This window comes from Solanum stenotomum, chromosome 9 (assembly GCF_019186545.1).
Source record: "Solanum stenotomum isolate F172 chromosome 9, ASM1918654v1, whole genome shotgun sequence".
Lineage (NCBI taxonomy): Eukaryota > Viridiplantae > Streptophyta > Magnoliopsida > Solanales > Solanaceae > Solanum > Solanum stenotomum.
Genome location: NC_064290.1, coordinates 20,207,254 through 20,231,590, shown reverse-complemented (window position 1 = coordinate 20,231,590; position 24,337 = coordinate 20,207,254). Strand labels below are relative to the sequence as shown.

The 24,337-nt window shown below is 38.6% G+C and overlaps 1 protein-coding gene across 4 annotated transcripts in view; it reads left to right on the top strand.

The window, feature by feature from the left end:
- LOC125876682 (WD-40 repeat-containing protein MSI4-like) overlaps positions 1 to 23,956 on the top strand; it is a 1,104,907-nt gene extending 1,080,951 nt beyond the window's left edge. For all 4 annotated transcript variants that reach the window (XM_049557905.1, XM_049557906.1, XM_049557903.1 and 1 more), the window contains 14 exons: positions 358 to 421; positions 6,096 to 6,182; positions 6,271 to 6,333; positions 19,451 to 19,516; positions 19,639 to 19,713; positions 19,937 to 20,012; positions 20,323 to 20,509; positions 21,133 to 21,214; positions 21,796 to 21,869; positions 22,166 to 22,277; positions 22,372 to 22,446; positions 23,099 to 23,187; positions 23,454 to 23,553; positions 23,630 to 23,956. In XM_049557905.1, coding sequence (XP_049413862.1) covers positions 358 to 421; positions 6,096 to 6,182; positions 6,271 to 6,333; positions 19,451 to 19,516; positions 19,639 to 19,713; positions 19,937 to 20,012; positions 20,323 to 20,509; positions 21,133 to 21,214; positions 21,796 to 21,869; positions 22,166 to 22,277; positions 22,372 to 22,446; positions 23,099 to 23,187; positions 23,454 to 23,553; positions 23,630 to 23,737 — 1,258 coding nt within the window. In that variant the 3' untranslated portion in view covers positions 23,738 to 23,956. The remainder of the gene's footprint in view (positions 1 to 357; positions 422 to 6,095; positions 6,183 to 6,270; positions 6,334 to 19,450; positions 19,517 to 19,638; positions 19,714 to 19,936; positions 20,013 to 20,322; positions 20,510 to 21,132; positions 21,215 to 21,795; positions 21,870 to 22,165; positions 22,278 to 22,371; positions 22,447 to 23,098; positions 23,188 to 23,453; positions 23,554 to 23,629) is intronic.
- Positions 23,957 to 24,337: the final 381 nt, after the last annotated feature.

Here is a 24,337-nt window from a genome sequence, read left to right as displayed (position 1 = left end):
ATGGGATGTCCTTTCTACTTGTGAGCTAGTTGGTTCCATGGTTTATCATTTCAGGTCATGTTGTTTAAGTTCTGATCTCAAATTAAGTAACTGGGTTGTTTTGTATATGGTATGTGATTTTTTTTTTTTTTTGTGTGTGCGAGAGAGAGAGATGTGGTTATTATTTCTATGTGATGGTTATCTACAGAACTCTTTGGCCTTGCATTTATATGTTTAATTAATGAAGTGGGTAATAATCTTGTTTTTTTTATGAACATTTGAAAATTAGTGTTGCTATCTCATTTTGATTTTGGTCTTATCAAGTTGTTTGGTATATAAATTGATCAGTCATATTAATGGTTATGTCTTTGGCAACAGGTGGGGTCCAGTAGTTGAGCTGGGTCGTTATAAAAACCGCCAGCGACTCTACCTTTCTGAACAGGCAAGCCTACATTGCACATGATTATTGTTTTCTGGTTAATATTTTCACCATTTCCTGTGTATTTTACATTGATATCCCAAAAGATTTACCATATTACCAAGATTTTGTAGAAGTATACTCTTTTCTTAATGAAAAAAGGTTATCTTTAGTGTAGGTGATTTATGTCTTGTTTTTTTTCATTTCTTTTTGGGATTGAGGCCACCTACTCTCCCTCTTTTAACAAATCTCTTTATTATAAAATTAATATCAATAATTTACTTGTCTTGGGGGTATATAATCCTTGTTATTTTCATGCGTTCCTTTGGTTTGTTGAGATGCTTGAGTGGAAGAGGTACTGGAGCACACGCCCACCTCTGATCTTAAGCTTGTTAGTTCGAGTATCATATATAAAAATTTCTAGTCTGAGCCTCTGAGGTTTGGTTTATTGTGTGAGGATAGGCTTAGAAGCTTAGAAATATGACTTAGCGCCTGTTTGGATTGTGGTTTATTTTAGGTGCTTTTAAGCTAAATGGCTTTTAAGCACTTTTATAGTGTGGGTAAAATAAAAAATGCTTAAGCACTTGTTCTTAAGCCAAAAGGACAAAACTTAATGGCTTTTGGCTTCTATAAAGCCTATCTAAATAGGCTCTTATTGTGGTCTTAGATTATCTATTGTGCCTCTGGGTTGGTGCTAAGTTATCATCCCTACTAAGTAATTTGCAGTTCCATTGTAAAGGTGGAAATGAAATCCATGTGCTTCAGGTATAAAATACTGTTTGAAAACATCTTTCTTCCTTCGTGTCCTGAAGCATACCCCAATAGTTTTCTTTTTTCCGTATTTTAGTTTTTGAACTTCCATTGTAAATTTCTTGATATCTTTTGTGATGTATAATTACCCCACTGCCTCTACTTTTTTACTTAATCATGTGTATTGTTAATTTTCTTTCTCTAATCATCTTTAAAAGTAGATATATTCAATTCTCACATTTTTCATAACAGGTTCTCTAACAGATTTTTGTTGATGACATAGTTCTCTAACATAGGCAGAGGGTGCTATTATAAAGCTTTCTATATTTTTTATATATAAGAATATCAATATTGATTATTCAATTTGATGTCAATTGCTTGATTTGTGAACAGGTTATTTGTAGAGTTTATAGGTTTAAGTAGCAATTAAGTTGTTTGTATTAAAGTGTGCCTTTTCTTAACAAGCAGCTATTTCTGTATTGTTGCTTGTGATCTTAAAGTTAGAAATATAAGATCAAAGATTTCAAAATTTGAAGTAGCATCCTGAAAATTACTTTTGACTTGAGGAGTTAAGAAGTGGGCTTTGGCGTGCTGCAGGCCAGAGTTACAGACCAGTCCTGAGCTGTTAGAACTTAGAAGTTTGGGATGTGATTAACTGGTTCAAGTTCCCTTAGGGTCTGAGCCAGCTCCTACCTACTACAGTAGGGGTTGGGGCCAGTTTTAGTGAGCTAGGCTTGGGCGGTTTCGTGGGCTGACCAGGCCCTGCTACCACGATGGCTAGAGTTCAGTTCTACCATTATTATTGTCATTGTTGCTGTTGATATTAGTATTATCAACAACAACAACAACAACAACAACCCAGTGAAATCCCACTAGGTGGGGTCTGGGGAGGGTAAATAGTACGCAGACCTTGCCACTACCTCATGGATGTAGAGAGGCTGTTTCCAGGAGACCCTCAGCTCAAGAACATCAAATCTAAGTGACAGGAGAGATATATATAAAACAAAACAGCCAATACAAAAGATAGCGTATAATCAACAAATGAGACAATAACATCAAGAAAGATATTGGGAGTGAAACGCAGTAAACAGCATAAGGATAGGACTACTCCAAACGCTAACAACCCAAACCCTCACAAGGGAAGACACACGCTAACCCTACTAACCTTCAACCTTAATACGCGACCTCCACTCCTTCCTATCTAGAGTCATGTCCTCGGTAATGTGAAGCATAGCCAAGTCTTGTCTAATCACCTCTTCCCAATACTTCTTGGGCCTACCTCTACCCCTCCGCGTACCCTCTACCACCATTACCTCGCACCTCCTCACTGGGGCGTCTGCGCTCCGTCTCTTCACATGTCCAAACCATCTCAGTCTCGCTTCCCTCAGCTTGTCCACCACAGAGGCCACTCCCACCTTCTCCCGGATAACCTCATTCCTAATCTTGTCGCTCCTAGTGTGCCCACACATCCATCTCAACATCCTCATCTCCGCAACATGCATTTTATGAACATGTGCGTTCTTAACTGGCCAACACTCCGCTCCATACAACAAGGCCGGTCTAACTACCACTCTGTAGAACTTACCTTTAAGTTTCGGTGGAATTTTCTTATCACACAATACTCCAGAGGCAAGCCTCCATTTCATCCAAGCAGCCCCAACGCGATGTGTGACATCATCGTCGATGTCGCCACTCCCTTGGATTACAGCCCCAAGATACTTAAAACTTTCCTTCTTAGGAATGACTTGTGCGGCAAGTCTCACTTCCACATCTGTCTCATCCAACACATCGCTAAATTTGCACCCCAAATATTCTGTTTTGGTCCTACTCAACCTGAACCCTTTGGACTCCAGCGTTTGTCTCCACACCTCCAACCGCGCATTAACTCTGTCCCGCGTCTCATCAATCAGTACTATGTCATCCGCAAATAACATACACCACGGGACCGTCTCCTGAATAGACCGCGTCAACTCGTCCATCACCAAAGCAAATAGGAAAGGGCTTAGGACTGATCCCTGGTGCAGCCCCATCTCAACTGGGAAATGTTCTGAGTCTCCTCCAACTGTTCTAACCCGAGTCTTGGCTCCACCGTACATGTCCTTTATCGCCCTAATATAAATCATCGGGACTCCTTTAGACTCCAAGCACCTCCAGAGGACATTCCTCGGTACTTTGTCATAGGCCTTTTCAAGGTCAATGAACACCATATGAAGGTCTCTCTTCCTTTCTCTATATTTTTCTACCAGTCTACGCATAAGATGAATGGCTTCGGTAGTCGAACGTCCCGGCATGAATCCAAACTGGTTCTCGGAGATGGACACCCCTTTTCTCACTCTCATCTCCACCACTCTCTCCCAAATCTTCATAGTATGGCTCAACAATTTGATACCCCTGTAATTGTTACAGTTTTGGATATCACCCTTGTTTTTATACAACGGAACCATTGTACTCCACCTCCATTCATCAGGCATTTTCGCTGTCTTAAAAATAACATTAAACAGCCCAGTTAACCACTCTATGCCTGCCTTGTCCATGTTCTTCCAAAATTCTACCGGAATCTCATCGGGTCCGGTCGCTCTTCCCCTGCTCATCCTACTAATAGCCCGTATAACCTCCTCGGACCTAACGCACCTACAGTATCCAAAATCCCGAAGTCTTTCAGAGTGTGCCAAATCACCCAACACAATGTCCGCTTCCCCTTTTTCATTTAAAAGTTTGTGAAAGTAGCTTCGCCATCTTTGCTTGATAGAGGTCTCTTCCACCAGTATTTTGCCTTCCTCATCTTTGATACACTTCACTTGGTCCAAGTCGCGCGCCTTCCTCTCTCTTGCTTTTGCGAGCCTATACAACTTCTTATCCCCACCTTTGTCCCCCAACTCGACATACAAGCGTTCGAAAGCTGCCGTCTTCGCCTTCGAAACAGCTAACTTAGCTTCTGTCTTTGTCGTCTTATAGACTTTCTTAAGCGTCCGCTTCTCTTCCTCGTCTACGCACTCCGCCAATTTTGTGTATGCAGCCTTCTTCGCTTCCACTTTACCTTGGACTTCCCCATTCCACCACCAATCTCCTTTATGTCCTCCAAATTTACCCCTAGACACCCCTAGCATCTTAGAAGCAACTTCCCTAATGCAACTAGCTGCTTTATTCCACATGTTGTCCGCATCCCCGCTACCACTCCATGCCCCCATCCCCATCAGCTCCTCACCCATCTCCCGAGAAAGGGCAGGGGTCAACCCACCCCATTTAATCCTCGGTCGGTCAGATATCATCTTCTTCCTCCTATCCCTCTTAATCTTCAGGTCCAACACCAAAAGCTTGTGTTGGGTAGTGAGGTTTTCACTTGGGATAACCTTGCAGTCCTTAAATAGACCTCTATCACCCCTCCTAAGGAGAAAGTAATCTATCTGGGTCTTAGCTACCGGGCTACGAAAGGTAACCAAGTGGTTCTCCTTCTTCGGAAAGCATGAGTTAGCAATCACCAACTCAAAAGCCTTAGCAAAGTCTAGAAGCGAAGTTCCACCTCCATTTCTCTCCCCAAAACCAAAGCCTCCATGAACATCATCAAATCCACTAGCAGTTGCCCCGATGTGGCCATTAAAATCTCCACCAATGACAATCTTCTCGGTATTCGGTATACCTCTAACTACCTCATCCAAATCCTCATAAAAGCGCTTTTTGGCCTCCTCGTCCAAGCCCACTTGGGGAGCATAAGCACTAATAACACTCAAAGTACATCCTCCAATGACCAGCTTAATCGTCATCAGCCTATCATTGATCCTCCTAACCTCCACCACTTGCTCCCTCAAATCCCCGTCTACTAAAATACCCACTCCATTTCTATCCCTAGACCCTCCTGAGTACCACAACTTAAACCCATCAACATCCCGAGCCTTGGCGCCTACCCATCTAGTCTCTTGGACACAGGCTATATTAATCTTTCTCTTCTTGAGAATTTTCACTAGCTCTATGGACTTCCCCGTCAACGAACCTATGTTCCAAGATCCTACCCTCACGTTATGAGAACCCGTAACCCACTTCCCACCATTATCCCTCGACCTCGACCTCAACCGAGGACATGACTCACTACCACCATCAGATACCAAATCCACTAGAACGCTACTGCAATCACAGTAATATCTACACAGGCAAACACTAAAAACTGCAGCAGTGATTAACTCTAAGAAACAATATAACAGCAGCTACACTATAAGGACCAGAACAGTATGTATTCCAAAGAGCACAATACCACCCACTCTATTAACTACTGAAGCACAGGTCAGAACTATATTAAAAAACTGGGAATACTGTTCCGGGATAAAGGGTCTGCAAGAAAGGGCCCAGCCGCAACTAGATTCAGAGCAAAACGAGAGAGAAAAAGGATAGATAGAACCTGGTCGGTGATGATGGAGGGTTTCGGTGATCTATGGGTAATTTTCCGGCCAGATCTGGTTGATCTCCGGCGGCAAACAGTAGCACTGCCGTCTCTCTTCTGGGCTGGTCGCCGGAGAAGATAGATGAGTTCGCCGGAGAAGCTGAAGAATGTTCTTACCTTCGCCAGGGTTTGCTGTTCGCCGCTCGCTGGTCCGAGCAGCTGGAGCTGCTACTCGTCGTTATCGTCCTCACTGAAGCTTAGGAGGAGAGAGAGAAAGAGGCTCGCCGGTCGGAGCTGGTCCTCGCGTTGCTTCTGGCCGGCGCAGCCTTCGATTGCGGCCGAGAATACCAGAGAAGGAGAGAGAGAGAGAGAGAGAGGGCTAAATTATGTCTACTAGGGTAGAATGATATTAGTATTATCAAATAATTTCATTTTTATAGTTTGCTTTCTGACAGGCAAGTGCTGACAAATATGATAATTTATTGTTGCATTGCATGTACAGCAAATGAGTTGAGTTTCTGGATTCTATAATTAGGCTCATATATTTTTTTAATCTTTTAACTTTTGTCTTTCCAGACGGATAAGTCAGTGCCTAATACTTTGATCATCGCCAATTGTGATGTGGTTAAGCCCAGGGTTGCAGCAGAAAATCACATTGCAAACGTAAGTATGTTTGACATTTTAATACATTTTTGTCTTAGTTATACTGCAAATCAATCATAATGACTTTTTTTAAATGGCTTGGTTCTAGTTCAATGAAGAGGCACGCTCGCCATTTGTGAGGAAGTACAAAACCATAATACATCCGGGAGAGGTAAAAACTACTTGAACACTGAAAAAAATACTGAACTTGCATGCATGTTCACAGAGCCAATAATGGACTTAGTTTGACTGTGAACGTAAGTTCAGTATTTTTTTTGTAGTTACCACTTACTAGTACAGTAATTACTCAAAAATAACTACACATACATGTTTGTTAGTAATTAAGTAATTACAATGTAATTCCATGTGTCATGTTTGGTGGTACAAGCGTAATAACATAGATATTTTTCTTGATTGAAAGTAACTTAGATATTTTTTGTTTGAAGATAAATTTAACAATAAAAAAGCACGATAATAATTCTTCATTAATTAAGAGCAGAATCCTCTTTTCCAGTAACTGCTTACTGGATTTGAATCTTTTCTTTCCTCAGAGTAATAGTCACCTTGTGTGATTATTATTTTTCAGCTTTTTATTTCAAGATTTTTGAGCTATGGTGTTTGTTTCCCGGGACATTTATTAAAAGATTTATTTTACGGGGTCTCATAAGAGTGAGCTAAGCGAGTATTCGATGTAAGCGTTTATGGGGGGAAAAAGTTTCTACTTTGCAGTATGTTTTAAGTCTTAGGATATCACCAGGCTTGCAGCCAGAGCTGAAGTTTGGTTTGAATGGGTTGAAAGAAACCGGAATTTGATGCGCAGAACAACTTTGAGAAAGAAAACAATGGAATGGATAGTCTTTGTACTCCGAGAAGCTTCAAAAGACCCTGCACCCATACGAGAAGGTGGAAGCTAAATGAACAATACTCAAACTTCTTTTGTTCCAGAAAACACTACAAATTTGGATGATTTATAAGCATTGCGACAGTACAAGGAGGGAACAAATCTGTCATTATTATTCCAGAAGTTACATTTAATGTGGGATGGGGAGACATAACATTCAAGATTGATAATTTCATCAAAGAACATAAAGGAACATTTATTACAAATATTCCTCGGAGGATAGACCCTAAGGTTCCTTATGCAGATTCAACAGAACTACCAAGTGGCAATCAAAAGAAGCATCTCAATCTCTGATCAGCAACAACAATTATTCTTATCATCATCTCTGGTGGTGATGCTAACCAGGAAAATGGCTTGCTGGGAAGATATATAGTTGGAAGTTTCAGTGGAGAAGAGAAGGAGAAACCAACACTTTCAGATATCAGAAAATGGGTGGAGTATTTGGAAGAAACACTCTTGGATTTAATATTTACGAAATGGGTGGCTGCTCTTTTCTGTTTGAGTTTCCAAACAAGCACATGACTGAGCATATTCTTCAAGGTCAGTGGGCATGGAAACAGCTGAAGATTCATTTCAAATGGTGATTGCCAACTGTGGGTTGTCGCACCAATCGAGATGCCTCAACATGGATAAGAGCAGTAGGTTTTCCTCTTCAATTTTGGATGGAGAAAATGTTCAAGGCCATCATAAATCAATGTGGGGGATGGCTGGAAACATAGGAGGAAGAGACATCCATGAAAACCCATTTGAAGTGGGCGGGATTGAGAATCAAAGGAGATGGAAAGGAAGTTTTGGAAGAGGTAAAATAGTCGACAATGGTCTTACCTTCTTAATTCCAATCTGGAGCGAGTTAGGAACCATTGTGGTTGCTGGAGAGGAGGAAGTCTTGGAGGAAAGGATCGTTGGGCAAAATAATCCTACACAGGTAAAGATAATAGGTGCTGCTTTGATACAGAGAGACACCTATTTCAAATAACCCAGCTAGCAAGGGCCCAACAACATGTAGGACAAAAGAATTTTTTATCAAAAGCAATAGACTCTTAATGGGTCAAAAGGAAAGCTCAAACAATTGTTTTAAAGGAGCTACTTCTAATAAAGGCCAGTTCTCTTTACTGAGGCCCAACTTCTCATTTCTAAATAATCTAATGTCATGTGCTCTTTACAATCAAAACCAATGCGAATGGAAATAGAAGCAATCTGCACATACCTTGTCTTTGTTGATAGTAGCTTTGGAGACATGGGATCAAAAATCACAGTAGAAATCAGCCAGCAAGTAGTACAAAAAAATGAAAAAAAAGAAAAGGAGAAGATTATATAGATGCAATGACAAATATTGAAGAAGGAGAAGCACAAATTGATATTAATGGTGACCATTAAGACATGTAATTGGTCGATTGCTTTGATGATGCGACATGGAACATTGAGGATGTTGAACCTTTTAATATTGGACACATAGAGCAGGAAAGTGACAGTGAGATAGATGTGTCAATCGGGAGGAAAGGAAACTCTAGGGTGTTATGATGAATGTCAAAATAATTTAATGGAATGTGGGGGACTAAATGTTACTCAATTGCAGGAATTCACAATGAATTCGAGGATCGAAGCACTGTTTCAAGAGTTTCTCGAGAAAACAGTTAATAAGGAAGAAAAATAAGAATTGAGAGAGAGTTTAGAAAGAGAGAAATCTGTATATTTCATATCATGATTGTACATTGAATTGATTACAAGCTATATAGTAATTGAATTGAACTCTTAAGCTAAAACTGAATCTGTTATCAACTAACTGCTCTTAACTAACTTTCACGGTAGCTAACTAACTACCTTTAACTAACAAATGGAACTGTAACTAATCATTTAACAGAACTCCCTTCCAATACAAGATCCTTGTCTTCAAGGATCAAATAAAGGAAATATGGTGTTCAAGGTGGTGGCAAACCCCCAAGTAGCAACATCTGCTAGTAACCAATGCCATTTAACCTAAAGTTGTGCCACAACTTTATTACCCTTCTTAACCATTCTTCTCTGCAGTACCAACTCAGGATTAGGGCAGTGTGGATTGGCTAAGTCAACCACAGGGGGATAAGATACCTGAGCTGGGATTTCATAACACCTCTTCAATAGGGAAACATGAACGGTGGGATGGATCTTCACTGAACTTGGCAATAAGAGTGTAAGCAACTGGAGCTACCCTCTCTGGCATCAATTGGACCACACCCCTCACTGTTAAGGATGCATATGAGAGTTGGAGTCTATGGAAAGTTGACAAAGCCATCAAGAAGATCTGGATTATGATACCTTCTTGTATTTTTTGGTGTATTTGGTTAGAGAGGAACAAGAGATGTTTTGATGGAGAGTCAACTGCTTTAGGCATTTTGAAGACTAGGTGCACTGAAAATTTGTTTAGTTGGACCAACTTGTATCCTGCTGTTAATGCAGAACAACTTCAGGATTTTACTAACTCATTAGCTCTAGCTTAGATAGTTTGTATAGTTAGCCAGAGATTTTTTTGTAAGCTCAAATGCCATATCTTGTAAATTTCCTGATGCTGTTATTAATACCACTTATCTTATCAAAAAAAAAAAAAAACCTGAAATGGCCCATAGTGTTTAGTAGCCAACTTGTGGAGTGAATGACCTGCAATAGTTGCTTGCTTGTAAGGTTGAACTTTGAAGTATATCTAATCACCAACTTCAAAATGCATGTCACTCCTGTGAGAATCAACATGTTGCTTCATCATGTGTTGAGCCCTCAATAGGTGATACTTAAGTAGTTGTAGCTTAAGCTCTCTATTTAGAAGAGTATTATCAACCTCTGCTGAAATAGATTCGCTAGGAAGATAAGGAAGGTGTAATGGAGGTGGCCGTCCATATAAAGTTTCATAGGGAGTAGTCTGGATAGGTGAATGATGGGAGGTATTGTACTAATACTCAGCCATAGGCAAACAAGAAAACCATTTGGAAGCATCTTCATTGCAATAACATCTAAGATATGTCTCAAGGCATCTATTAGGGACCTCAGTTTGGCCATCAGACTGAAGGTGATATGCAAATGATAAGTTTAGTTGTACCCCTTGTATGGTGAACAACTCTTGCCAGTAAGAACTAAAAAAACAGCATCTCTGCCACTAGTAATAGTATCAGGTAGTCCATGTAGTCTCACCACAACATCTAAGAATACCTTAGCAACTGACTGGGCAGTGTAAGGGTGTTTCAATGGAATGAAATGTCCATACTTGCTGAGTCGATCAACCACTACTAGGATGACTTCATATCCATTGGACTTAAGTAAGCCATCAATGAAATCCATGCTTATTTGGGACCAAACAACATCTGGAATAGGCAGGGGCTGGAACAACCCACGATAAGCAGCCAAATCTGATTTACTCCTTTGACACCCATCACACTTCTTCACAAATTCCTTTACCGCTTGCGTCATATGCTTCCAGTAGAATAAAGTGAGCAACCTCTTCAAGGTAGCTTCTACTACAGAATGTCCTCCGTGAGAAGAAGCATGCCATAAGTTCATAATGCTCCCACCCCTTGCCAACCACTAGTTTGCCATTCCTTCTCAACTGACCTTGAGTCCAAGTGAAATGTTTGTGTATGAGGGTTAGTCTACAACTCTTGGATGAGTAGTTTGAGCTCCTGATCTGATTTCCAGCTATCTAGTATAGCCTGAAATAAATCAGTGTTGGTAGGAGAAATTACCAAAGCTAGGAGTTCAGCCCCATTGATCCCATTGATCCTTGAGAGTGCATTAGCCGCCTTGTTTCCCACTCCTCTTTTTGTACTCTATACAATAATCAAAAGACATCAACTTAGTCAACCAAACAAGCCGAGAGTTGGTATGCAGTTTCTGCTCCATAAGGAATTTCAGAGCCTTTTGATCAGTCCTTGTAATAAACTTTTGGTGCAACAAGTATTGTGACCACTTAGTTACTGCTTGTACAATCTAACTCCGTATCATAGGCAATTAATGTTGCATGTCTAGGTGATAAGGCTTTACTGATGAAGGCTATGAGGTGTCCTTCTTGCATTAGGACTGCCCCTATGCCATAACCACTTTCATCGGTCTCCACCACAAATGTCTTATGAACATTAGGTAAGGCCAACACAAGTGCCTGCGTCGATGCTTTCTTCAGTTTTGCAAAAGTAGAATCAACAGTAGTTGACCATTTGAAGCTATCCGTCTTTGTTAGATCAGGTAATGCTTACAAATCACACCAAATCCTTGAATAAACCTCCTATAATATCCAGCCAAACCCAAAAATCCCCTTTGCTGCTTAAGGGTGGTAGGAGTACACCAATTTTTCACAGCTTCCACTTTCTGAGGGTCAGTACTCACACCTTTTGCTGTAATAGAATGACCAAGATATCCAATCCTCTTGACCCCAAAGACACACTTACTCTTCTTGGCGAAGAGTTGGTGCAGTTGCATCTCCTCAAACACAACTCTCAAATGATTCAGATGATCCTCCATATTACTGTTGTAAATCAGTATATCATCAAAGAAAACTAGGACTTCTTTTTTGAGGAATTTCTGGAAGACAAAATTCATTAAGCCTTGAAAGGTTGCTGGTGCATTTGACAAACCAAAATGGCATTACCAAATATTCAAAGTGACCAGAGTGAGTCCTAAAAGTAGTCTTAGGTACATCGTCAACTGCCTTTCTTAACTGATGATATCCAGACCTTAGGTCTATTTCGGAAAAGATCTTGGACCCTCCCAATTCATCTAATAAGTCTTCCACAATAGGAATCAGAAACTTGTTTTTGACAGTATGCTTGTTCAAGTCCGTGTAGTCTACACAAAGCCTCCATATCCAATACTTCTTCCCCACCAAAACCACTGGTGATGTAAAAGGGCAACAACTAGGTTGGATAGTTCCCTGATCCAACAATTGCTGTACTATCCCTTCAATGATATCCTTTTTAACTGAAAGGGTATCTGTAAGGCCTTTGTTCACATGTTTGGTCCCATTATGCAATACAATAAAGCATCTCTAAAAAGAGGTAACTTAGTAGGCTCTTCAAACAGTTTGTTGAATTCTGAAAGTAACTGTAATAGCCTAACATCTTTGTCATGTTCCTCAAATCCTCATTAGTCCCTAGTGTATGCCATCGCTCTTCTGCACTACTCAAGGGTGCTACTTGAATCATATGCATAGTTGAGATTGATTACCTGAATGCTTAGCCATCTTTCCAGCTCTAGGAGTTTTCAATTGACTGCCAACACCTATTAGTAAATGCTTTCTCCCTTTGTATTAGAATTCCATAGTTAGCTTGCTGAAATTCATCTTAATGTCCCCCAAGGTTACTACCATTGTACTCCCAGTACTACTCTACAAGAATCCAAGGGAAGGAGTAAAAACTCAGCTCCTTGTAACAACCAGCTGATTGTACAGACCTTATCCACCCTCATGTTTCCATTTGTTGCAGATACCATCTGAGGAATAGTAGATCTAACCTCACCTCCTAGTTTCTTTACCAAGTCAGGATCTATGAAATTGTGTGAGCTCCCAGTGTCTATCAATGTGTAATTCTTTCTTGGAGTGGTAACCACCTTCAAGGTTCTATAGATAACCTAAGGAACCATTTAATGCATGAATAGAAATTTCCATAGCTCTGTAGGTTGAGCCAATTCTAGTTGATTGAACCCTTCTTCCTGGACCTCCTTTCCTTGTTCCTCCACATTATCATCACCCTCTACTTCTTCCAATTCCAACAGATACAACTGTTTGGAATTTTTGCATTTATGGCCAAATGTGTATTTTTCATTGCAGAAATAGCACAACCCTTTTGCCCTCTTCTCATTGATCTCTTCTATGTTCAATGTCCTCCTACTTACTCCTATAGAAGAAAAAAAGTTATTGATCCCAGATGTAGGCAATAACCTTGGTTTACTCTGCATTCTATGATCACTTATCGTCCTAGAGGAATCGAAACTCTGAAGTCTAGTTGGTTGCCTTATCGCAGTAAGATATGCCTCCTCTAGTTTTGCACTACTTTTATAAGCATGAGACAATGATATAGGATTGGTCATCTTCACGAAAATATTTAATTCATGCTTCAAACCTCTAATGAATCAGCTAATAGCATTTTCCTGTGAAAGTTTCAGCCTAGTCAGATGTTTCTCAAACATAGCTTGATACTCCTTCACGCTCCCCACCTGCTTGATCTTTTTAATCTCCTCCATAGGGTCATCGAAGTCGGAACCAAATCTTTCAACCATGGCCATCACATACTCGGTACAAGTAGCAGTTGTAAATATTGCCTATATCTCATAAAAGAGAGATGTTATTGTATAGCTTCTCCTTCCAGTTGCAGGCCTTGCAACTGATACCTTTTCTTCATTAGTAACATTTTCCATTGAAAAAAATTGTTCGATCTTGAATAACCAAGATCTCAAATCCTCTCCAGAAAACCTCAAAAATTCCTTTCTCGACCACGTTGAGAAATTGGAATTATAAGTGTTGTAATTGATAGGACTCCTGGGTCTGTGAGTTCTCCCTTCAGAATGATGAATTCTCTCTTCAGAAAGCCTTGCAGCCGAAGGACCATCCTATTCCATAAGAGTTTTCTCCCTCCTAGATTCTCGATTGCTGACCAAATGTTCCTTCAATTCCATGACCACTTGATCCAAATTCTTTAGGTTTGTAACTTCCCCTGCCTAAGTCCCCATTTTCTTTGCCAAATTCTGCATCATTTCCTTCAATTCCCCCATTTATGTTGGAGAATTATCGGCAGACCATGTTCCTTTTGCCATTAACATCCAAGGATAGATTGGCTCTGTTACCAATGTTACTTTTTTTTTTGGTTTCCCATCCGGTGCCCGTTACCCACATTGGAGCCCGACTAAATCCGGATTCGCGCCGGGAAGTACCACATTGGGGGGTAAAGCGCTCCCTAACAAAGGCGACTCTGTACCCAAGGGGGCTCGAACCCAAGACCTCTTGGTTAAGGATAAAGGAGTACTTACCACTCCACCACAACCCTTGTTGGTAGGGAATTGAATCGGGGTCCCTACCGTGGTAGGGTACTATTCTACCACTAGACCATTGGTGCTCGATGTTACCAATCCTACTTGGTTGCAGGAATTCACAATGAATTCGAGGATCGAAGCACTGTTTCAGGAGTTTCTCGAGAAAACAGTTAGTAAGGAAGAAGAAGAATTGAGAGAGAGAGATCTGTATATTTCATAGCATGAATGTACAATGAATTGATTATAGGCTATATAGTAAATTGAACTAAATTGAACTCTTAAGCTAAAACTGAATGTGTTACCATCAAACTGCTCTTAACTAACTTTCACTGTACTCAACTATGCAATTGCCTTTAACTAATAAATGGAACTGTAACTAATCATGTATCACTAAATAAATGTTGAGATAAAAGGAGGGTGATCAGCAGTTTAGGTTAAAAATGGGAAGTAGATATCATTTGTTTGAAGGGAACTTAATTGGAAGCACATACTGGGGGAACTAATACAGCAGGTGTGGGGAAACAAGGGAGTCAAGTATGGGCAATTAAAGGCAAGTGGAACTAGGGGAGGTATTTTGATATTATGGGTTGACAAAACTTGGGAAGGAGAAGTACTAAAGTTGGTGCTTACTTTGACCATGAAGATTCAAGTCGACAACTAATGATTTTGGGTCGACACATAATAGCAATCAAGAAAGGCAAGAAGTATGGTGGAAAATAGGGTTGATCAGAAGTTTGTTTACAGGGCCTTGGGTGATAGGGGGTGATGTTAATATTGCTAGATATGCTTCAAGAGTGGAAGAATTGCTCCAAAACCTCTACATACAGAACTGAATTTTCTGATTTTGTTGAGGAGATGGAGTTGATTTATGCTCAACTAGATGGGAGAAACTATACCTGAACTAGAAGGAACAACCTAAAAACCTCTTCCAGGATTGACAGTTTCTTATACTCTACTGAATAGGGAGAAAATTTCAATAATGTTAAGCAAGAGATTCTCCCTAGAATTTGTTCTGAATACACACCAATTGCCCTTAGAGTGGCAGTTGGAAACACGAAGTCGTATTTCGAATTTGAACGATGGTGGCTGGAAACTAAAGGCTTCAATGAGAAATTTAAGGTTTGGTGGTATTCCATTTAACAGAAGGCCAAATTATATTTTAGCAACCAAGGTAAAAGCTTTGAAGGCTAAATTGACATAGTGGAGCTCAAGCACCTATGAGAACTTGGAGAAGAAAAAAGATTTGATTCTGAGCAAAATTGCAAAGATTGACAATATTCAACAGAATAGATCTTTAATTTGAAGAGGCCATTTAGAAAATTAATTTATTCATGGAATTTGAAGATTATTCCAAAAAAGACGAGATTGCATGGAGACAAAGATCAAGAATATTGTGGATTAAATAGGGTGATTAAAAAACAAAGTTCTTCCAGAGAATTGCAAATGTTCGCAAGAGGAATAATCACATTGATCATTTGCTTGTAGGAGGAAAAGGTATTGTGGAGACAGAGAACATTAAAAGGGAGCTCATCATCTTCTTTCAGATGTTCTACTCTGAAAACGAGAAATGGATGCCCTATTGTAAGTTGCACCATTGTCCTATATACACATAGGACCAACATGAATTGCAAAACCCTTTGAGGAGAAAGAAGTTTTGAATAGTCCGAAGACATGTACAATAGATAAAGCACCAGGTCCAGATGGGTACACTCTGGGGTTCTTTGTTCATTGTTGGGAGGTTTTAAAGAATGATGTGATGTCCACTATGTACAACTTTCATTCTCAAGAAGATTCTTTTAAAAAAGCTGCAATCTAACTTACATAGCTCTTATTCCCAGAAAAAATGGGGGTAAGAATTGAGAGATTTCAGACCAATTAGTTTAATAGGGAATATATATAAATTGATATCCAAGATCCTCACAGAGACTGAAGAAAGTGATTCACAAATTAGTAGATACTTGCAGTCTTGAAAGGCAGATAGATCACATATCCTGATCTTATTGCCAATGAATGCATATATTCTAGAATGAAAGATAAGACACTAGGCATCATGCACGAATTGGATATTGAAAAGGCATATATCCATGCAAATGAGAGTTTTTTGCTTGGAATTCTGGAGAAGATGGGGTTTGGAGGGAAATGGATCAGATGGATAAGATTTTGCATTACCACTGTCAGGCTCTTTGTTTTGATAAATGTTTATCACCTGAAGGTTTTTCTTCTTCTCAAAGAGGTTTGAGACAAGGTGATCCATTATTGCCTTTTTTGTTCATTATGGTGATGAAAGGACTTAACAATATGGTGAAGATTGCCCATAATAATGGGTTGGATAAGAGGTTTTTAATCTAGCAAAGGAATAGAATGAAAGAGTGGAAGTAACACATTTGCAATATGCTAATGACTCTCATATTCTGTGATGCAATGGAGAGTCAGTTGAAGTATTTGATGATTATTCTTTTTGTCTTTGAGGCTATTTCAGGCCTTAACTTAATCGGAGAAAAAGTTTATTTTCCCAATAAATGAGGTGGCTGGAATTTTGGGTGGAGAGATAGGTAAGATTTCAACAATTTACTTAGGAATGCCTCTGAGTGCAAAAACTAAATCAAGAGATGTATGGAATGATGTGGAAACAGATTGACTAGTACCTACCTATTTGTGTCATGTATTTCCTCTTCCCGCTAATGTAGAGGAAAGAATTGATGCTCTTAGGAGGAATTTTTTGTGGCAAGGAGGAAAAAGGCTATCATTTAGTCAAATGGGACACCTTAATTTTGGCCAAGAAAAATGGAAGGCTGAGTATTAGAAATCTGAGAAAGCAGAGCAATAGTCTCACGATGGAATGGCTGTGGAGACTACCTAAGGAAGAAAGCTCTTTATGGGGCACTGTGATATAAGCTAAGTATGAAAAGGAAGGTTTTTGGTGGACAAAAGAAGTAAACACTACATATGGCACAAGTTTGTGGAGATCAATCAGGAATATGGCATGTATTATTTGCAAGACTAGTTTTAATGTGAAAGATACAAGAGAATTTTGTTATGGGAATTTAGCTGGCTAGGTAATGGAAGTCTTAAGAAACTGTTCCTGACATTTATATTTTGTATCAGCAACAAGATTCTACCTTACATGAAGTGTGGTCAAATCAAGGTTGGAACTTGACCTGTAGAACATTGATGCAAGACTGGGAGATGGAAAGGTTGGCCAATTTTTATGGCACTCTAGAGTAGTGCAAGGGGCTACAGGAAGGAGAAGACACACTAAGATGAAATGTCATTGCAAAGGCATTTTTATGGTAAGCTATGCCTATAAGGACATGGATTAGATGGGTTCTCAGATCAGATTTTTACCTTGGAAGCTTAGTTGGAAAGTAAAATTTCCATACAAAGTAGCTATTTTCACTTGGTTGGTAGTGAAAGAAGCTGTTTTATCTCAGGAGAATCTACAGAAGCGGGGCAAACATATGTGCTCCATGTGTTATTTTGTGAGCATAATACAGAGACAATCATTCATTTGTCTCTGCTTTGTGAAGTGGTTAGCCAGCTTTGGAATTTATTTACCAGCTTCAGAGGCATAAGGTGGATGATGTCAGGAAGAATAGGGGAGGCACTGACTAATTGAAATTTTGAGGGCGGTGGTAGCACTAACAATGACAGATGGAAAATTGTCCCAACAGTAACATGGTGGGCCATTTGGACAGAGAGAAACTCTAGGTGTTTTGAAGGCAATAGTAGCTCTCTGTAAAAGTTGAAAATGAACTGCATTATAAGTTCTTGTTATTGGTGCAACTCAGAGTATACAGATCACTCAATTTCTATAGTAGACATCTTAGGATCCTTGTAAGATGAGATATGATTTAGTGTTAGTCTATTGTTTTTACTCTTGGATGTAGATTCAATGGTGTAATTTTGGCTTCCACCACCTTGTGCTGATGTTTTATATACAGTCTGGTTACCTTGTCAATAAATCAATAAATTAAATAAACTTCTTTTAGATAAACAAGTAATATATTTTAGTGAAGTGACAAATATATGTGCATACAATGGACATTAAGTTTTATTTATTATTAGGTGTTTAATATATATATTTAAAAAAAATTATATTTAATAATTATAAATTGATAGCTAATATTGTTAAAAAGTAATTGGCATCTTCCCACTCATGTGAGTATTGTTTTTAACAAGTATTCCACACATTTGAAATGAAAGACGTACTGCATTTGACTTTGCCAAATTTGAAAAATAGAAATATAAGAGAATTTGAAAAATCATCCAATTTCATGCTAACAAAGTAATAACTTGGCCAAACGAATTTGAAAAATCATCCAATTTATGCTGAGCAAGTAAAACTTGGCAAAAGAAACAATCCAAAATGTTTGAAATTGTTTTTAACAAGTATTCCACTCATATTTGAAATGGAAGACATAATATATATTTGAAAAATCATCTGGTAATTACACGATGTATTTACCAGATCTCCTTGAGAGTTAGAGTGTAATTGCTCCCTCTCAAATACATACAATTTCATGCTGACCAAGTAATTACTTGGCCAAACAAACAATCTTAATCTGTGTAATTACACTCAAATCTAGTTACATGGTGTATATCCATCTCCCACGATATTTTTTTTAAAAATAAATCATTTTGACAAAGAACTCAAATGTGCAGTGAATACAAAATAAATAGTCTATACCACAAAATTAAAATGAAGATAAATAAATAATATTTGATGCTTGAGAGTATTGAATTTTTTCAGCTATGTGCTTATTGTTTCTTATGCTTCTCCTGCTATACTACAACAACAAATCTAGTGTAATAGCACAAGTGGAGTATGGGGAGGGTAGAGTGTACGCAGACCTTACTCCTACATTCTGGAGGTAGCGAAGTTGTTTTCCAAAAGACTCTCGGCTCAAGTAATGCAAAATTAACCCTAGTATATGAAAGAGTGAAAACCTTATATTTGATACTACTATTCAGATTAAAAGGAAAATAGTTTTCACTCCTTGTCTTCATGCTTTTTGCATTGCCAATTTCCTACTGGATTTCCATTGCTTGATTGTATCCTCATTGAGGGCATTAGCTCTTTTGGGTGTAAAGTTTTAGTTCACGTCAATTTTCAATGCTATATCTTTCTGTATTTTCATAGTAAAGTTGAGATTCTGCGTTTGTAGTTTTGTGATTTATTTAGAGGAGTTACTTGAATGAAGCAAAGTTTGAATTTAAAAATAAAAATCTAAAAAGAGATGTATATCATGCTCTGTTTTGCCTAGAATCAGCATTGTTACTTGTGGCATTCTGTGAAGTAAAATACTTATTGAACTTACTTGAGATTTGTTTTCTTGCATAAAAATTGTGCAGTTTGGTTCTCCATTGAGGAATTCTATTTGAACTATTTTTTGGTATCCTTCTCCAGGTTAACAGAATCAGAGAACTCCCGCAGAACAAAAACATAGTGGCAACCCATACTGATGGTCCTGAAGTAAGTGGTCTCTTTTTGTAAAGTGTTTTGTGGAAATCTTTGTTAAGTTACTGTGACATTTTTCTATTTTAGGCATATCAATATTTTTTAATTGGTAACAAACTTATTATTCATCTATTTAGGTTCTCATTTGGGACATTGAAGCTCAGCCTAACAAGCATGCTGTCTATGGTGCTGCTGCTTCGCGTCCAGATCTGGTCTGTGTACTTGCTCTCTTAAATCTTTTTGATTGGTCTATATTTTGGGTTATCTTCATTATGTTCATCACTCATCGTACCTCTTTGGTCGATTTTATAACTTTTTTGCTTGTGGAATGTGCTCTACTAATTGATCCCAGCGCCTGTCAACTGTCACCAGTAATATGATTTGGCATCTTAAGCTATACCAACCTTTTTAAGCAAACATTAAATGCCTTTGCAGGTATTAAGTGGACATCAGGACAATGCAGAATTTGCTCTGGCTCTGTCCCCCATGGAACCCTTTGTCCTCTCTGGAGGTTTGAAATTCTCTCATTTTTTAGATGTCTAATTCTCAAAATATTTTCTCATCTAGTTATATTTTAGAATCAGGTACTTGTGTTGCCCAACTTATGTACCAAATTAGACTTCATCTGATCCGATACAGTTTTGGATATGTAAGGTTCATAAAAGCTACTTGTTCTTGTAGTATTGAGAATCATATTATGAACTTCTGGTCTGATGTTGCATCTCCTAAGATGCTGTCTGGAACTTAATATCATAATTCAGTGGGTTGTAAGTGATTTAGCCACTTCTGGTATTTCCTCATTTGAGATCATTTTCTGTCAGGAAAGGACAAAACTGTTGTCTTGTGGAGCATTCAAGATCACATTTCAACATTGGCAGCAAATGCACCCAAGTCTGCTGGATCAGGTGGCTCTATAATTAAGTCTGCTGATAATCCTTCTATTGGACCACGTGGTATCTTCCATGGCCATGCGGATACTGTTGAAGATGTTCAGTTTTGTCCTTCAAGGTAATGTCGACTTGAATGTCTTAATTTCTTTGCTGGATCCTGTGGGAGGTTGTCTGGGTGGAGTGAGGCTTACAAATTAGGCTCAGGTTACTAGAGTTTCTGCTGGTAAATTCTTCTTATTTCCCTTGGTTCTTCTTTGGTAATCATCCACTTCTACTGCGTTATCATCCAGGGAGAGAAATATTAAAAAATCGTCTTATTCCCTGAGCTCCACCTGTTGCTTCCCAATTGCTTGTCTTCATGTTCTTGCTACATCCTCCTTGGTCCCCTTTGGATTATATAGTACATTGATAGCAGAATTGTAGCTTATCTTTGTTCTTGTCAGTGACTCCAGAATGTTCCACATAAACATCAGACAGTGAAACTTAAACATCAAAGCGCAACTGTTCAATGCAAACTTTAAGTTTCACTGTCTGATGTTTATGTGGAACATTCCGGAGTCACTGACAAGAACAAAGATAAGCTGCGATTCTGCTATCAACATTTTGTTCTTGATACAGCTTCTGATTTCTGTGATATCCTTAGCAGAGAGGGTGAATAAGCATTGGACCTGCGAGATTAATGTGTTTTGAAGTATCTGACCAGTCTTCTGAAACTGACATTTTGTTTTAACCTTCATGAAGTTCCCAGGAATTCTGTAGTGTTGGTGATGATTCATGCCTCATATTATGGGATGCCCGAGTTGGTAACAATCCTGCTGTAAAGGTCTGGTGATTACTTTCTTGATTGTTTAATGGCAAATTTCATCTTTGAGAAAGATTGTTAATGATATAGAAGTAGGTAGGATATCATGAGCCAAAACTGTTAAATGTGCAACTCATCACAGGTTTCTGAAGATATATCTTGAATGCAATTCTAATGGTCGAATGATGATCTCTTGAACATATGTTAAAACATAAGCCAATCTTTGTACCAAAATTTCTACCTTTTGAGCATGGCCATATTTAGCTTTTCCCCGATAGCATATGTTAGCTTATTGCAATTCTAATGGTCAAATGATGATTTAACATAGTCCAATTATCTTCATACCAATATATCTACCTTTCGAGCATGACTGTGTCAGCTTTTCCTAGATATTCATGTGTTGTTGCCGTCATTATCTGTAACCGGTTGTCTCATTCTAGCACCAATATGGTGTCTTGTCCCAAATATAGTTCTCATCTATCATATAGCCATTTCTATCAAGTTGTTTCGAGATATTCTTGATCGTCAAATTTCAGTCGATAATCCTTCATAAGTAATATCTAAAAAACCTAATGGGATACTGGTCTTTGCTGTTTTTACAGGTTGAGAAAGCGCATGATGCTGATCTTCATTGCGTCGACTGGAATCCTCACAATGACAATCTTATCATAACTGGGTATGATGTTATATAGTAAAATTATATAAATTAAGAGGATACTGTGCATACCCAAAAAAAAAAAGAAAAAAAAAGGAAGAGTAGTCATGTATGGGGCTGTTAATGGGGCATGCTGCTGCAACTGTCTTTTCTTTTTCTTGTAAATGACCAATTTCCCATTACTGGTATGTTATATCATGAATTCGTATAATGATAACTCATCAGTGGTCATGTAGGTGCGCATGACTGCTTGGGCTTTTTTTTTTCCATGTAGTTTATCTAGTAACAGATTTCTTACCTAGCCTGGTGTCACTCAGGTCCGCTGATAATTCGGTACGCTTATTTGACCGGCGAAATTTGACTTCGGATGGGGTTGGATCACCAGTACACATGTTTGAACATCACACAGCTGCAGTTCTCTGTGTTCAGGTATTTCATTTGATGTGTTCTGTTAATCAGTGAAATTGTGTTTATTGATATCTCTGCATTAGATTGCTGTTAACTGATGACTTTTCATTTACAGTGGTGTCCGGATAGGTCTTCTGTGTTTGGGAGCTGTGCTGAGGATGGTCTCTTAAATATTTGGGACTATGAGAAGGTATAGATACTCCTGTCCTTGGCACTTCCTCAGACTTGTCTCTTTCTCCCTTTATCCCTTCTCTCTTGTGTCTTATTCCTCTAGTTCAAATTATAACAATTCTTCTGGAGTCCAGCTTCTTAAAGAAGCTTTTTTATTTGTAAATGCTGCTGTGTGATATTCTTCTTCTGTAACAGTGCTAGTCTTTGGATAGCGAAGTGTTTGTCTGCAAAAGATACATGATAACTGTACATTCTGCAATGCAAAAAGGAGGGGAGAGTGGGGACACATTTTAAAATGTTAGATGGATTCTTTAATTCCAACTAATACCTTCACAGAAAAAGAAGCAAAATGAAATCTGCTCATGATATGTTATAAATATACTTACACAGGGGTGATCACTTGTCAAATTTATTATCTTATTGGGCCTTTGATGCTTTATCGTATAAAGGCAATGATTCTTTAGTCTAAAATGTTCCAAGTTTGAAACATTCCTTGTTGACCGGTAGGGCTCAGATGTTGGTAGTATGAGTTATTATGTATTTATTAGTAGTGGGTATCTGGTGCACATTCAAATAAAGCAGCAGCCGAATGATGAATTGAGATGTGTTCTGTATTCATTTATTTATAAGCAAGTAATTCTCCTTATAGTTTTAGTTGATTTTCTTGACAGGTTGGTGCAGCAAAAGATTCTGATATCGAGTCTGATGAAGATGAAGAGGAGTCTCCACCAGGCTTGTTTTTCCAGCATGCTGGCCACAGGTTAGAACCCCTTTATGCTGGGTTGCTGCTTCTTGGCTTTGTTTCTTTTTCCCTATTGGACTTGAAACAAAACAGAGACTATAAATCAATCTACCTAATCTATTTATTTTTGTTTTGTATTCTCTTTCTTCTAAGGAGGTAGGGGGATGGTGATAAATTTCGAAAGTTTGATGGCACTTAGTTTTGGGTCATGGGACAAACGAAGCAATGAGTACTAACAGCATACTACTCTATATTGGCAACTGAATTTTTTGAGTTTGACCCAGGGATAAAATTGTGGACTTTCACTGGAATGCTTGTGATCCATGGACTATTGTTAGTGTATCTGATGATGCGGAGACCTCTGGTGGAGGCGGCACATTACAGGTTCATAATCATTTCTGTTGCTGCCATTTTTGAGTATGATATAATTTGGCTCTAATCATTAGATTGGATTGTACAGATATGGCGTATGATTGATATGTTGTACCGGCCGAAGGATGAAGTTTTGGCTGAGATGCAACATTTCAAGGACCATGTGGGCAAGTGTACCCCTAAGTCGAAAGGCTGAGTTATTTTAGCGCAATAGTAGGCTGCCATTATATAAGTTAAACAGTATGTGTAATAGTTGGAATGGAGCATTTATATTTGCATGTAAAAGATATGCTGGAAAATGGTTACTATGCTAGTAGACAGCAAGCGTCAAGCTATCCAAGACTGTAGAGTATGTTGTTGTATGTACTGCCATCTGTGCTAATTTGCTCCTTGATGTTTTGCATTTTCTTATTTAGCATGATGTTTTCTGTTTGGACGTGAAAGGATCAGCTCCTTTCATCTAGGTGTGGTAATTGGATGTGTTTGGTATAAAAGAAAACACCTTTTTTTTTCATGTTTGATCGACTTAAAGGTATGTTTTTCGAATAAATTAATTATCTTTAAATTTAAGGAAAATTAATTTTCTTCAAGAATAAAGGGAAACTTTTTTCAAAACTTCAAGTTATAGTTTTTTTTTCCTTACCCTGATCCTCCCATCAAAACAATAAAATTAAAAATTAAAAAATATTTCGATCTTTTGTACCCCTAACCCCTCTCTCCCCCGAACCTGCTCCAGCCCTCTTCCGACCAAAAAAAATATTTTAGAATTTTTATTTCTCATCTCACCCTATTTCGA